General features: G+C 38.8%; 1 protein-coding gene across 2 annotated transcripts in view; it reads left to right on the forward strand.

Moving 5' to 3' along the window:
• The window catches only part of LOC117877769 (broad substrate specificity ATP-binding cassette transporter ABCG2-like), a 36,408-nt gene that overhangs the window by 19,261 nt on the left and 940 nt on the right, over window positions 1-16,207 (forward strand). For both annotated transcript variants that reach the window (XM_034771238.1, XM_034771239.1), the window contains exons 9-14: window positions 5,554-5,636; window positions 6,218-6,307; window positions 11,065-11,189; window positions 12,376-12,530; window positions 13,994-14,083; window positions 15,754-15,851. In XM_034771238.1, coding sequence (XP_034627129.1) covers window positions 5,554-5,636; window positions 6,218-6,307; window positions 11,065-11,189; window positions 12,376-12,530; window positions 13,994-14,083; window positions 15,754-15,851 — 641 coding nt within the window. The remainder of the gene's footprint in view (window positions 1-5,553; window positions 5,637-6,217; window positions 6,308-11,064; window positions 11,190-12,375; window positions 12,531-13,993; window positions 14,084-15,753; window positions 15,852-16,207) is intronic.

Below are 16,207 nucleotides of genomic sequence, written 5' to 3' on the forward strand. Positions count from 1 at the left end.
ATTTTTCCCTTTTCTTACCTTTGCTAACATGTGCACTTCTGGAGCAGCAAATGGAAGGATTGATAAACTATTTAGAATTGATAGATTAATGACAACAAATACAGTAATATAAATGGTATGCACTGATATGTCCCACCACTACTTTGGCCAGATTCAGCCTGATCCTTACAATGGTGTCCAGTGAAAAGAGGGATGCACAAGAAGCCTTCCCTCCGTCACTTGCATAATCCATATAAGGATCAGGCAGAATTGCAGCCCCATAAAGTGGGGATTTCAGGGACTGCTCCCATGTTACTCCATTTCCAAAAGGGTGAGGAGGGGCAGATAGGAAGTGAGGCCGTGGCTCTGCCCTTTTTAAGCACTGACCAACAGTGTTGGACAGCTATGCAAGGGAGTAGGCTTCACCCTACAAAGCACTGAAGTATTGCATATGCAGAGTCTGCATGCCCAGGAGCTCCAGTACACATTCTATCTGAATGCCTTTGGTGCTCTCATTGGCCCAGTGCATCTCTGCACTGTGCTTAAATGCACGTCTGCATTGCTCTGCACTGAACTGTGCTTAAATGACACAATCAAACCTTTGTGAGCATTTTTCAACAATGATGCAAACATTTTCCAAAAGACTATGATCACCAGCATACGGGAGATCTGTTCAGAATCTCTCAAGTTAAAAGGTTTTTGGATGTATATCTGTATGTTGATATTATGGATATCCCTAATAATTGGTTTGTAAAAGCTTGATCTTGTGACAAGAATTATACTCTCAAGCTTTATAATACTCCAGGGTTAATGGTCCTGACTTTCTTTCTCACAATCTTTTTTATCTCCCAAACCTCATTAGGAATGGATTTCAAATACATTCTATAAATGGTACACAGTTCACTAAGCTGTGTTTGCTAATCCTCTCCAAATTGGTCTTGATGTGATCCCTGTTTTCCACTACAATTAGCTTAGTGGCTGAATTATCCCTGACATTTGGTCCTTTCAGCAGGTTCTTAGTGATATGGTACCATGTATGAAATGCTTTATAGTGTTAAGACTCATACATCCCTCATGTTTAACCATGACTGAACTGCCTGACACCATCATTTTTGCTGAGATTTTTTTTGCTTCTACATATTAAGAAATAATCATGTACAAATTTTCATCATTCTGATTATGTCATTAAAGCCATTCATACTTTTTTATCTGTTGGAAAAATTCATGTTTCTATTGGCTTAAAACTAACAATAATTGGATTGTTCTGGATCAAGTAGGCTTTAACATCCTTTCTATTGGGCTTTACTGTGAAATAAATTATTAATATGGTTCAATTCCCCCCCCCCCCCGATCCATTATTGAATAGACTTAAAAATACACCACTTGTTACAAGCACAAAGTTGCTACTTTAAAAAAATATATTGTTTGAACCTAGCATTTGAAAGAAATAATAGTTTAGAAGTGATTTCTTTTCTGCTTTATTGTTTCAGTACAAAAGTGAAGGAGGTTTCTCTTCACTTCAGCAATGTCTCTGCTCCCTCCTCTGCACTTAGTTTATTAAAGATCCCTTTGTTATAGTTATTAAACGAGTACTATTTTTGAATATATTTGTTTGAGCTGGAAATATTAGAAATACACATTTTGTAAACCAAACTCTGAAAATTTATTTTTTGTATAAAAATGAGTTTTATTCTCATTTTGGTTTGTATTATGTTAGGAGTTTTTGTTACCATTGTTCCTCATCAGCAGAGCAGGGATACTAGTTTTTATCTAGTATAAGAAAGCCTTTGTCAATCTTAAATTCTCAGTTCTGGGCTCCTCGAATATGAAGATTCTCATGGTTAGTGGCTGAATTATCACCCTTCAATCAGTCTGATAGCTCCTAGAATTTCCCAAGTGCCAGCTGTGTATTTAAACAAACATTTGAGGCTCTTTTAAAATAATATCAACAAATAAGACATTGAACAGGCAAAGGGCAACTTGTTTTTAAAGGTGTATTTCTAGAGGGGCTGCCTGAGCGCTTCTTTGAAAGCTAATGACTTTTGTGAAGAAATGCATTTGACGTGTTGGGGGAACTGATTGAAAAGTCCTATTTATTGCCAAAGCAATAAAGGATTAAAAGATGGAAATATAACTAATGCCAATCAATATGTGTATATCAAAAGTCGAGGAATGTGCTATCATGCTTTGAGAAGGTTTAGAGTTTGGTTAGGCTGCTGCACAGCCATTATGGATCACCTTTTTTGTGGCTTTTTCCAACAGTTTCCTATGTTCAGGACCTGACTCTCTGGCCAGATTCCTTTAAAGTCCCATCCCTTCTTGGAGAGGACTTCTACCTATGCTCTCATCTGGGCCTCTTTCCTCTGACTGCCCTGTACTCTTTCTTTTAATCTCTTCCCTCAACTTGATCACATCCTCCCCAGTTATTCCAGGTTAGGTTAACAGAGTCCTCAGGCTCCCTTAAGCCCTAAACTCAGCCAGAAAGGAATAATCTATACATCCCTTCACAGGTTGATAAAGATAAGTGTGTTGATGTAATAGACTTCTGTAAGACATTTGACTTAATATCACATAACATTATGGTTTAAACAATAAGCACTATAAAATTATTATAGCTCACACAAAATAGATGAAAAACTAACTGGTAGATTTCAAAACACGTTAGAGAATCACCAAGTGAGGTGTTTTTACTGGGATTCTCCTGACATCAATTCTTGGCTCAACACTGTGCAAAAATGTTATTAATGGCCTTAATCATTCATCATGAAGTTTGCAGATGACAAAAAGATTGGTGGAGTGATAAATGATAATGAGGAGAAGTCACTTATACAGAACAATTTGGATCACTTGGTAAGCTGGGCACAGTCAAGTAACATACATTTTAACAGCGCCAACTGCAGGATCTAGGAACAAAGAATGTAGACTGTATGTATAGGATGGAGAGTTGTGTCCAGAAAGGGCCCCTTAAAAGGACAGATGGGTCATGAATGTGACCTCACAGTGCAGTGCTATAGTTAAAAGGGTTAACAAGAACCTTACATTTATAAACAGGGCAATATGGAAATGGCATTGGTGAATCCATAACTGGAATGCTATCTCCACTTCTGGTATTAAACATGCAGAATGTTCAGAGAAGTGTCACAAGAATGATTCAAAGTGTGAAGATATCTTATAGCTAAGAGCTTCAAGTGTTCAACATGCTTAATTATTGAAAAGAAGGCTAAGAGGTGACTTGAGCACAGACTATAAGTACCTACTCAAGGAGAAGGTATCTACTACTTGTGATTGGAACAGATATCCAAGGAGAGTGGTGGATGTCACTGTGTCTCAATGGGTCACAGGTGACAATACCAGATTCAGGACAAACTGCTGGAAAATAGGGCAGACTCACCCCCAAATTGGTGGTTATTCTTCCATAAGCTATACCAAGCCAGTAACAAAAGTAAACTTCTGTCTCACCACACTGGTTAACAAGAAGTCAGAAATGCAGACTCATTAGGCATCCCAGCCCTTCTTTCGCCACCCAGACACCAGACTATATGATGAGTGGTTATTTAAAACCATTTTCATCAAAGGGTTCTTCTAATCCCACATAGCCAGATCAATATATAACTCCGATCTTACCAAATAATCGCGCTGTTGCCAATCCTTCAGTATCTAATATCTAAAGGTTTATTTCTAAGAGAAAAGAAAGAGGGGAGAGTTAAAATGGTCAAGGAAAACAAATACATACAGTCATTGCAAAGTTCTTGGATCAGGTTTGTAGCAGTGATGGAATAAACCGCTGGCTTGAAAAATCTCTGGTAACTTACAAAAAGATTGGAAGGTCCTCGGACCATTGTTTGGAATGTTCCTTTTAGCGTAAGTCCAGAGATCAGAGCAGGAAGGAGTCCAAATGGAGATGCTTCCAGGGCCTTTTATGCTTTCTTCCATGTGGAGGGAAAGCTCTCAGTTTGTGGAAAAGTACAGGCACAAGATGGAGTCCAGGGTTACATGAGCTAGTCACATGCCCTTGCATGCTTTGATGAATCATAGGAGTAGTCATTACCCCATATTCTGGCTAAAATGTCATCAGAAAGGGGGGTAAGCTTTTTCTGTGGCCAATTATGTTAATTAATGGGCCATCAACTTGAATGGTCCATTCACAATGTGTTGGCTAGACTGGATGCCAACTACCTTGTGGGTGTTACCTCAGGAGCAAACACATTTGTAATACAGATATATAGTCAATATTCATAACTTCAGGTGAAAGGATGATATACGTATACAAACAGGATAATCATATTTAATAGATTGTAACTTTTCCATTGATACCTTACATGACATACCTGATATAAGATTTGTTGCATTCATATAACAGCAAGAATGATATATATGGTCATATTATAATCATACATCACAATGAATTATTCATTACTTATAATCTTTAAATCAAGCTTGGATGCCTTTAAAAAGTTACTGGGTTTGATGCAGGAATTTCTGGGTGATATTATATAGCTATGCAAGGGGTCAGACTAAAGATCACGATGGTCCCTTTTGGTCTTAAATTTATAAAACTATGAAAGCATTAACCATAGATATATAGAAAGCAAGTCTCCTTGTAATTTCCATACTATATTCTGCTCTCTTTCTGATATAGAGGAAAGATAATCACAACTTAAACACTTGTCCTGACTGCAAATTCCCAAATAGATACAAATAACCGTCAAAGACTGTTAAAATTTTTTATTTTCATAATGAAGACATACAGAAGCCCCTAGTGAGGAGTGACTTTTGAGCGGATATATAGACTTACTGATTTTTCTCAAAAAGTGATAAAGCTGGAATTGTTTTATCTTGCTTATATGATCAATTGACCTCTTCTGATGCCACCCAAGAGAGCTCTCCAGGAAGAAATAATTTCAAATTTGTCAATTTATCTTCTTATATCATCTGCTCTGAGTGTCACACTTCCTTTTTTTCCTGGTCCACAGATGCACTTCAGTTTTTTGTAGATGCTATTCATGTTGCTTTCATCTGCAAGATTCCAGAATGCCAACTATTTTCTCTCATTGCTGTCAGTTTCCATTGCAGACCTACTTTGGTTACTCTGCATATTTTCTATACTGATCTTGTGTCTGATTTTTGAGGCAACAGTGAATGAACCAGATGTTTATTTTCCAGTAGGGAGCATATATCTGGATCCCTCTCATTAAATCAGTTTTAATATCTGTTTGAAGCAATCCTACCACCTTTGAGCTGTACAGTAGCTAGCCATACATCTTCTAGCATTAAATTGTTTATAGAATTTGCACAAATAAAGTCTAAGAATGTATTGAAATTTGTTTGAACAGTGATACAAAAATTCTGTTAATGTATAATTCTTGTTGGTTTTAAAATCACATTACTCTCGTCAGAACGAAGAATGAAAATAGAATATAATAAAATACTGTAGAGTATTTTGTAAAAACATTTGTCATTTCACTAATGAGTAACCGCTGTTGCTGTTTAGTTAGGTTATTACTGTAGTTATTATAATTTTCAATTATAATTATCTGAAATAAAATGCAAATTCTTACTTGATTTTTCTTTCAGCTGTGTATTACAACTGGTCTGGGAGTAGTTGTAGGGGCCATTTTCTCTGGAATAAAAAATGATTCCAGTGGCATTCAGAACAGGTTAGTAAACATGGGAACTGAACGTTTTAATAGGGCATACAAATCACACTGTATAGTTCATTTTGTTTAGATTTTTACTTAGACTCTGTTCTTGTGCTAAAGCAAGCAGACAGCTACACACTGTAGAAAATAAATTACATTTTTAAGAAGTATCTGTGAGAGCGGAAAAACAATGTTTGTTTGTACCATCGTAGCATCAAGAGACCATAGACCAGGACCCCATTGTGCTAGGCACTGCACAGACACAAACAAAAAGACAGTCCCTGCACTAAGGAGTTTAATAAGATCTATAAGGTTATGTTACATGGAGCAGTACCTAGGGTATATACAACAAAGGGAGTTGATGGGCTACATTGGAAGCAGCTGCCATCTGTCCTCAGCCAGAAGTTTGACTGTTTTCTAACATAAGATCAAAAGGTGATTAGTTCCAGTAAACAGTTAATTTGTTTCCTGCATCTTTATTCCATTTTCATGTAGTAACAGTATACCCATCTCCCTCTGATAAATGTTCTTCCTTCCTTCATTAGCTAAAAAGCTATTTGCATAGCTAATTTTCTTGCTTTTGTTTGTTCTTTCCACAGAGTTGGTGCTTTATTCTTTTTGACCACCAATCAGTGTTTGAGCAGTGTTACAACGATTGAACTTTTTGTCACAGAAAAAAAGATATTTATGTAGGTAAATCCCTGTGTAATAGAAAGCATTTCATGTTGTTTTATTTGATGCTGTATCAGTTTATCTTTAACTTATACACTAACTGCCCCTTATCCATCTATCAGTCATCTTTAGGGTCTAGTGATGAATTTGTTACTGAAGACACAGCTTAGCATTTGGTTCTAAGATAGATGTGAACTATCCTAGCTCTTAAGTATGGTATTAACTCAAAAGTTTAATGATAATGAGAATATGAGCATTGATAACTGTCTGCTTGTCATTTTAACAGAAAAACCCAATTATTCTGGAGCTGGAGGCAGAGCTTGAATAGATTACTACCACTTTGTCCCCCACAGTATTACCCCTGATTACTAGTCTCTCTCAATAGAAGTATAGCCCTCAAACCAGAAACTAGTTGTCATTGTTATACGTTTAATAGATACGATCAAAAACTCTACTGCCAACTAGCGTAAAAGAAATCAGTTTTCACATCTATGATGTCAGCAATCTAGATTTCAAGTAATTGATTTTCACAGCTGAGGAATATGGCATTGTTAAAGTGTGAGAAACATAGAACAACTTTTAAAGCTGTGGTGGTGTTCCTGTTTCTTGACTGATTAGGTAAAACACCTATCTTCAGGAAGAAGGATTGAAGAAAGTCACTGGGGCTATACATTTTTCATGGAGATGTAGCAGTTTAAGGAGAAGCAGACTATAAACAGGATTAGGAGAATTTTAGAAAATATTAAGTTTTTTCCCTAGACCATTCAGGCCCTGTCACAGATACCATTTGAGAAGAGTGAGGCTACGATAAGGTTTATTGGCTGGATGCAGAATTTAAATACAACTTTCTCTCACCACAATCAGCTGCTCTCATGTAAACTAATCAAATGTTATAAAGTTTAGAGAAACAATTCCTTGATATTTTAAACACATGTTTCTTAGAAATGCTTATTCTAGGGCAGTGATTCTCACTCACTATAACTGGCTCTGTGGATGAGGGGAAAGCAGTGGATGTGTTATTTCTTGACTTTAGCAAAGCTTTTGATACGGTCTCCCACAGTATTCTTGCCAGTAAGATAAAGAAGTATGGGCTGGATGAATGGACTATAAGGTGGATAGAAAGCTGGCTAGATCATCGGGCTCAACGGGTAGTGATCAATGGCTCAATGTCTAGTTGGCAGCCGGTATCAAGTGGAGTGCCCCAAGGGTCGGTCCTGGGGCCGGTTTTGTTCAATATCTTCAGTAATGATCTGGAGGATGGCGTGGATTGCACCCTCAGCGAGTTTGCAGATCACACTAAACAGGGTGGAGTGGTAGATACGCTGGAGGGTGGGGATAGGATACCGAGGGACCTAGACAAATTAGAGGACTGGGCCAAAAGAAATCTGATGGGGGTCAACAAGGACAAGTGCAGAGTCCTGCACTTAGGATGGAAGAATCCCATGCACTGCTACAGACTAGGTACTCAGCGGCTAGGCAGCAGTTCTGCAGAAAAGGACCTAGGGGTTACAGTGGACGAGAAGCTGGATATGAGTTGACAGTGTGCCCTTGTTGCCAAGAAGGCTAACGGCATTTTGGGCTGTAGAAGTAGGAGAACTGCCAGCAGATCGAGGGACGTGATCATTCCCCTCTATTTGGCATTGGTGAGGCCTCATCTGGAGTACTGTGTCCAGTTTTGAGCCCCACATTACAAGAAGGATATGGAAAAATTGGAAAGAGTCCAGCGGAGGGCAACAAAAAATGATTAGGGTGCTGGAGCACATGACTTATGAGGAGAGGCTGAGGGAACTGGGATTATTTAGTCTACAAAAGAAAAGAATGAGGGGGGATTTGATAGCTGCTTTCAACTACCTGAAAGGGGGTTCCAAAGAGGATGGATCTAGACATGACAGAACAAGAAGTAATGGTCTCCAGTTGCAGTGGGGGAGGTTTAGGTTGGATAGTAGGAAAAACTTTTTCACTAGGAGGATGTTATATGGAGATATATACCTATCTCAGAGCCCTGGCTGGGATGATTTAGTTGGTGATTGGTCCTGCTTTGAGCAAGGGGTTGGACTAGATGTCCTCCTGAGGACCCTTCCAACTCTGATTGGAAAGATTCATAGAATCATAGACTGACTACTATACCCCTTTCAGGAATCTGATTTGTCTTGAGGACCCCCCAAGTTTCACCTCATTTAAAAACTACTTGCTTATAAAATCAGACATAAAAATACAAAAGTGTTACAGCACACTGGGCCAGATTAACTCTCCTGTGATTTTGTGGGCCCCTTGTTCCTAATTTAAAACAAAATGATCACAATTATGGCATCGAGGCTATTAATGCTATACTAAACTTGCCTTTTAATAAACAAAGCCGTTCTGTGGTTACATTTTAGGCTTAAAACATGTAGAATATAGTTAAGTTAATTCAAAATAGCCTACTTCTTCCCTTAGAACAGCTGTTATATTACTTTCTTTCTGGGAGGGACTTTGGGTGCAGGAGGGGGCTCCAGGCTGGGCTGCGGGAGAGGGTGAGGGTGCGGGCTCTGGGAGCGAGTTAGGTGCAGGAGGGGATTCTGGTGCAGGAGGGGGTGTGAGGTACAGGTGCCATCCGGGAGGTGCTTACCAGAGGCAGCTCAGCAGGGCTCAGGCAGGCTGCCTGCCCATCTGCCATAGCCCCATGCCGCTCCTGGAAGCAGACGGCTGCTGGCACATCTCTGCATACCCAGGGAGGGAGGGGGACAGTGTGTCTCTGTGCGCTGCCCATGTCTGCAAGCACCACACCCACAGCTCCCACTGGCCAGTTCCTGGAGCTGCAGGGATGGTGCTGGGGGTGGGGGTAGCATGTGGAGCCGCCTCCCCCGCCACTTCAGGGGCTGTAGAGACGTGCCAGCAGCTAGCCACTTCCAGGAGCGGCGTGAGGCCACAGCAAGCAGGCAGCCTGCCTGAGCCCTGCTGCGCCCCTAGCCCGAGGCCCTGGGATGCAGCCCCTAAAGCCCCTGCGTTAATCCGGCCCTATGCACTATTACTGAAAAATTGCTTATTTTCTCATTTTTACCATATAATTATAAAGAAATTGGAATATAAATATTGTACTTACAATTCAGTGTATATTCTGTACAGCAGTATAAACAAGTCACTGCATGAAATTTTAGTGTGTACTGACTTTCCTTGTGCTTTTTATGTAGCCTGTTGTAAACCTAGGCAAATATCTAGTTGAGTTGCTGTATCACTGCAAGACTGCTGTGTACCCCTGGTTAAGAACCACAGTTCTAGGGCTCATGTAAAAAAGTCTGTATCCACAGTGCAGTCGGTGGGCTACCACCCTCAGTATCAAAGTCTCTGGGCTTTAGCCTATAGCTCAGCTAGCTCAGGTGTAAAGCACTACCAACTCGCATGAGATGTTTCTGTTTGTGGACAGGATCAACACCTGAATAAGGGACCAAATGAACTCTGCAGCAAAGATAAGCGTAAACAGGCTTTTCTCCATTTAGTCCCAAGTGAAACTCACAAGAGCTGGTCCAAGAAGTAACTATAATCAAACCACTAAGTCATAGTGACCACCAAAATAATTAAACTGAACATTTGTAGGAAAGGGATCATACCAAAAACTAGCACTGTAAACTTGAGCAAGGAGGGTTTTTTTTTTTTTTTAATGAAGAAGATAATCAAAAAGACTCTAAAGTCAAAATTAAGGGATAAAAACACTAGACTCAGCATGGAGCCTGCTTAAGCAGTTCATAATTCATGGAAGCGATGTATCTCCCTAACTAAAAGTAGTACCAGGAGGGCAAGAAAAAAGCAGTATGGTCAAATACCAAAGTTCAAGAGGTTATTCAAGCTAAGTAAAGTATGAATCAAAAAATGAAGAGAATAAAGAGGAGCATAAACTATGGAAGATAAAAATGTAAGCTATAAATAAGGAAGACTAAGAAGGGTTATGAAAAGCAAATAGCTAAAGACATAAAATCAAAAAAGGAAATATGTAAGTATATCTCAGAATCAATAAATCCACTAGACTGACAGGAAATAAACGGAACAATTAAGGAATATAAACACTGCAAAGAAGTTAAATGGATTTCTTTGCATCTGTCTTCACCACAAAGGATGGAATAGGGTGTTCAGGTCATCCAATCTCAAAAAGGTTACAGCAGAAATAGAGTGGATTCAAAGAAGGTGTCAATGATTTGAGGCACAGAAAGAGTTTCATATGAAAATAGATTGAAGAAAGTGGGATTGTTTAGATTAAAGATGAGATGATTAATATAGTGCTTAACTAAGGGTTGGTCTACACGGGGGCGGGGGGGAAATAGCGTAGCTGAAGTCGAAGTATCTTAGATCAAATTACCTGGGGTCCACACGGCGCGGGATCGACGGCTGCGGCTCCCCCGTTGACAGTGCTACTGCCGCTCGCTCTGGTGGAGTTCACGGTGAGCGCCTTCAGGGATCGATATATCACGTCTTAACGAGACGCGAATATCAATCCCGGATAAATTGATTGCTACCCCCCGATACGTACCCTAAGCTACAAAATAATGAATAAGAGAAGCTCAATCAGTACTCCTATGTACCCTGTATTATAAGGTTTCAGGAGATCTTTAAAGTGTTTGTTAAAATGTAAGTTGATCACTATAGATCATGGCAGGGATTTAGGTGCCCAGATTCCATTAAAATTAATGGCTGTTGGGTGTCTAACTCCCTTAGGCTGCTTTGAAAATCCCAGTCTATATGGCTTCATTGCTTTATTACTGAAATATAATCTGTAATATACATATATATTTCTGTGTTCTAGACATGAATATATCAGTGGTTACTACAGAGTATCTGCATATTTTTTCTCAAAGATAATAGCTGATTTAATACCCATGAGGACTTTACCAAGCATCATCTTCACCTGTATAAATTATTTCTTAATAGGCAAGTATCCTGTAAAAGAAAGCTGCATCAAAATGAACTATGGTCATTCACTCTTTCCTTTGGCAAATAATTCAGTTATCCACAGGTTGTCTGTTTGCACTTCTTCCTTATAGGGTCCTTGTCCCATTTTTTATTTTTTTCCTCCCTTTAGCATAAGCTTATAGAAAACCTTTATTCTGGGAGTAGGTTGGTAAATAGATTGTTTTGAAGCTACTTACTGTTAATACAAATCTGAAGTTAGCTTTGGTAAGCTTTTACACTGATTTATGCATTCCTCCCAAATTCTGTGTATGCCTTTTTAGGATTTGTCTAATCTAATGGTTATGGAGCAAGAGACCCAAGGGTATTAATGAACTTGACTTTTCTACAAGTTAACTATGTTAATAAATTGATTGGACCAGATCTGCTGCTGAGGTAAATTGGGTAGCTTCACTGACATTAATCGAGCTACACCAATTTACACCAGCTGAGGATCTATCCAGTTATTACTATTCATGACAATAAACAATACAGTACCATTGTGTGGCACCTAACAGGGATTAAAAAGACATCATCCCTGTCTTGACAAGATTACAGTCTAATACGATCAAATCAGTAGGACTGCTCACCATGAACGAAAGTAAAAAAATAAAAATCTTGCTCTAAATTAGGCAAGCATAGATCAGAAGGGTATCAGACAACAGAAGGGGGCAGAGAGTAAACCACATACAAATGAAAATATTATACAGTGATTTATAGATTCTGATATTTTAAAGTATAGACCAGTAGAGTATATAGAGGAGTAGATAGCATGAGAGTAAAAAAATCAAGGGTGGAAAACAAGACAAAGGAGTGGTTTTTGAGCAGGCATTTGAAAGAGGTTGTTTAGCATGCAGGAAGGGAGGATGACCTTACTACTCCTTCCCTGCAGCTGGACTACTTCTTTATTTGGCCTTTTAATTGACTCAGCTTTAGGTACAATGGATATAGGTTTCCATTCTGAATTCCTATTATAATCCAAGCTATTCATTTTCTTTAAAGTGGTGTTCATGCAGTAGGACAGAACACTTTATGGTTGATAATACTCCTTTTCTGCAAATAAAAGCAAACTATGTACTGTGGTACTACAAAAAGGTATGTGCATAGTACACATTAAAACCCTAATCTAGGAAAAGACAGACAGACTTTTTCCACCCCCATTTCTTAGGTTTCAAGCCAACAATTGGAGCCTTCTTTATCATGATGGTTACCCTTATACTGGTCGCCTACACAGCCAGTTCTATGGCTCTGGCTATAGCAACGGGACAAGATGTTGTGGCTGTCGCTAATCTCCTCATAAATATTTGCTTTGTTTTTATGATTGTAAGTGATACATTTTTGTTTTTTCTCTTAAATGTTTGTTGTACAAAAGAAATGCCAATGAAATGCCATGTGTAAGTACTTTGTTTATAGAAAACTATTTATATGTGCTTTGAAGCACATCAGCAGAGTCCTCTGGAATTTTAAGAATACTGCCTAATCCTTCCTCTTGATATCAGATCACATTATGGACACATCTCCTGTAAAGTGAGACAGCTCAAGTGAGCAGGTGTAAAAAAAGCAAAGTGGCCCAGAGCAGTGGCTCCCCATTGCTTTGCAAGTGACTAGCGTTTGAGGGGTATGATTGGTCTCTGACTCCTTAGGCGTTATCACCTCTCCAGAATTACATAACTTGAATAGGACTATTTTGCATGGCCTTGGCACATATGGGTGTAACTGCTGGTAGTGTTGCAGGAGGGAGGAAAGCTTTTGGAAGATTCTGTGGAATACACCAGAGCCTAATCAAAGTCCTTGAACTCAATGATTATTTTTGTCCCCCTCCGATATGGATTATTCTTACCTATAAAGAGAAAAATCTATTGGATTGCTCTTCCAGAGCAGATTACGGAGCTTTTCTTTTCCAGGGCGGTGGTCATTTCTGCCAGCTTTGTTTATATTTTTACCCATTGCCTGTCTTGACCAAGATTTAGGCCTTTTATTTCTATAATTAAATCATGTCAGAGGATTGTTGCTGAGGAACTGCTGGATTTCCCCTCTTAAGTTCTTCCTAGTTTAGGATGTCAAAGGTTAGAAAAGGGAAGCTCCAACTCACTATAGTATGACTTGAAGGAGATTCCAGGCTTTCCTACTGCTGGGGACCAGAGAAAGGCTCGTGTTCCTTAGGACTCGCCTGCTTTAGGAGGAGGCTTAAGACCTGTGCTTCTGAGTGAAAATCCTTTGTTTCCTGCCAAAAAACTAGTGACGGCCCAGCAGGCCACTATTGCTCCAGGTAGAAAGAAACTGTCCCGAAAAGATTCTAAGTAAACTTCTGCCTCAAATACAACTCCAGTGCATTTCTTCCCTTGCTGTCCAAGACCATGGAACAACTAAACATCTCGCGTAACAAAGGGCCTAATCCTATTCCTATTGACAGGGAGCAGGTAAAGCCTACGGGATCAGGCCCAGATTTAGGATTCTATACTCATCGTGCATGTGTACATTTAACATTAATGGGAATTATTTCTGTACACTGAATAAGATCTGGTCTACACTAGAAAATTAGGTTGTTTCATGCGGGGTGTGAAAAATCCAAACCCAGGAGCCATGTAGTTAAGATGACTTAAGTCCCTTCGTAGACAATACCAATAAAAGAATTCTTCCGTTGACCTAGCTACTGCCTTGGGGGTGCAAGGGAGGGAAGGATGTTTCAAGTGTAGACAAGCCCTAAGCATGTCACGATCTAAAATGACTCAGGACTCTGCAAAATTCTCAGGACGTACTTTTGACTGTTTCTTTACTGTTTGTAGATTTTCTCTGGCTTGCTGGTAAATCTCACAAGCATCGAATCTTGGCTTTTCTGGTTGAACTATTTCAGCATCCCTCGCTACGGCCTGACAGTGAGTGCTACATTTTCTGTGCATTGTGCTGGAAACACCTTTTGAAAGAGATCACCATTATCTTATAAGAAATAATGTCAAATAATATTATTCCAGTTATAATTGGTAAATACAACTTACACAGATAAGTTTTCCCTGTCTCTTTACATTCTCAGTACAGTGCAGTTGGTCTCAGTTTCAGATATGTATTGTAATACAAATTAGCATAGCTCAAGAAAATGCAATCAATAGATAACAATCATAAATAGCAGTAGGGCCAGAAAAAGATTACTCGAGTCATCCTGATTCTTTGCAGGTTGCAGAACTGCTCTCCACAATACATAATTAATACTAATCTAACTTAAATATCTGCTATAATTGTGGTTTCTCATTTGCTCTTAGAAGTATGAACAACTTCCTAACTCCTCTGCATTTTTAATTTCTTACGTTTTGGCCACTACTTATTTCATGTGAAACTGGATAATTCCCTTACTTTATTGCCATAACATTTTAATAATAGCATGCCTGAGTACCAGTGAGATTTAGGTAATGCTGAGGTGGGGTATTTAAAAACCGGATTATGTCAATTTCAGCAATAGCTACAAAGAAGGGAAAAGAGAGTGGCTTTCTCCTCCACAACCAGAAAACATAATAAAATCCTGGTTTTTCCGCATGTCTTTCACCTTTTCTATTTAGATTGTAAACTCTTCAAATGCGGGACTGTCTTTACTGTGCCAGGCATATACAAGCACAGAGTGAGTCTCAATTTTAATAAGGGCATCAGGCACAACTGTAACACAAATAAGTACACTCCTTTCAAATGTTTATACAGATTGCTAAAGTGAGCCCAGTAGTGCTAATCTGAAAGCTGTATCCCTGTTGCTGCTGTAGAAGTGGCCTCTTTTGAACTATACACTTATGTCATCTATAACCATAATTCAGATCTTATTTTCTGATTTTTGTGACCTTTGCCACAGTCATGTGTCTTAAAATGATTTGCAATCCTGAATGCAGTATCTAAAAGATATTCTCTAGTTCAAACAGGAATTAATTTAGGGAACTTCTATGACTTGAGTATTACAGATGGTCAGACTAGATGATCACAATGGTTCCCTCTGGCGTTATAATTATGAAATTTAGTAGAGAATACACAGTCAATCTGATCAGTGTTTTGGAGCTGGCAGGGAGAAAAAAAAAAAAGTGGCATGCCTTAGAGGCCTGTCATATAAAATAAATAATTGAAAAAGCTGAAAGGAATAGATATTGTGGCTTATAGCATAAGAGAAATGAGCCAGTAGTATTATTTTAGTTCAGAGACATTTTTGCTCTGTTTCAATGAGTTTCCATCGTGCAGGTTTCCCAATAGCACTGTCTGTGCAGCAGCAGGCCCTGTGCCTATGGCAAAGATAATGTTTGCACTTATGTCACAAAGGGGGGTATTTTCACAGTATTTTACCAATACTTTAAATGTGATTATCTGAAAATTAGACTAAACTGTTTTCAGTGGAAGGATTTCTTCAACACCCTAGAAAAAAAGCTTCGATTCCAGACAGTTTTTCAGATCTTGGCTTACAATTTTGATATATACTTTAATGGAAACTTTTGTTGGTTTGTTTAGTATGTAGTAATTTATTAAACCTGCTTAGAGGTTCCCCCTTGACTACCTAATATTTTTGTTTTTATCTTTAAAGGCTTTGCAAATTAATGAATTTACAGGTCTAAGCTTTTGCCAGAATGCCAATGTGACTGGGGTCAATGTAAGTTGCATCACTTCTAGTCCATTTACAATGTAAGTATGCAGTTATTATAAACAAGCTCTTGCAAGGAGCCCAAGTTCCGTAAACTACAAAATTGAATTTGAGATTTTTTTGTCATTGTTTTCCTGGTGCCACAGCTCCCAGTGGGTCAGTCTCTGGTTTTCAAATATTTGGTGGTTCATTTCAGATAAGTCATGTAAAGCTTAGACATTTAAAACTATTTCAAGTGCTAGAGAAGGTAGAGGGGACAATTTTTAAAGAAAGCATTTGAGAGAACAGGTAGTGATCCTGGAACAGTTTAAGATCTGTTCTTGAAAACCATTTCAGGACATGGCAAGTTTTCCTGTGTAGAAAAGGACCTAACAGAATATTTTTAATGTGTGCTTTA

The sequence above is a fragment of the Trachemys scripta genome, chromosome 5, assembly GCF_013100865.1.
Source record: "Trachemys scripta elegans isolate TJP31775 chromosome 5, CAS_Tse_1.0, whole genome shotgun sequence".
NCBI classification, from domain to species: Eukaryota; Metazoa; Chordata; order Testudines; family Emydidae; genus Trachemys; species Trachemys scripta.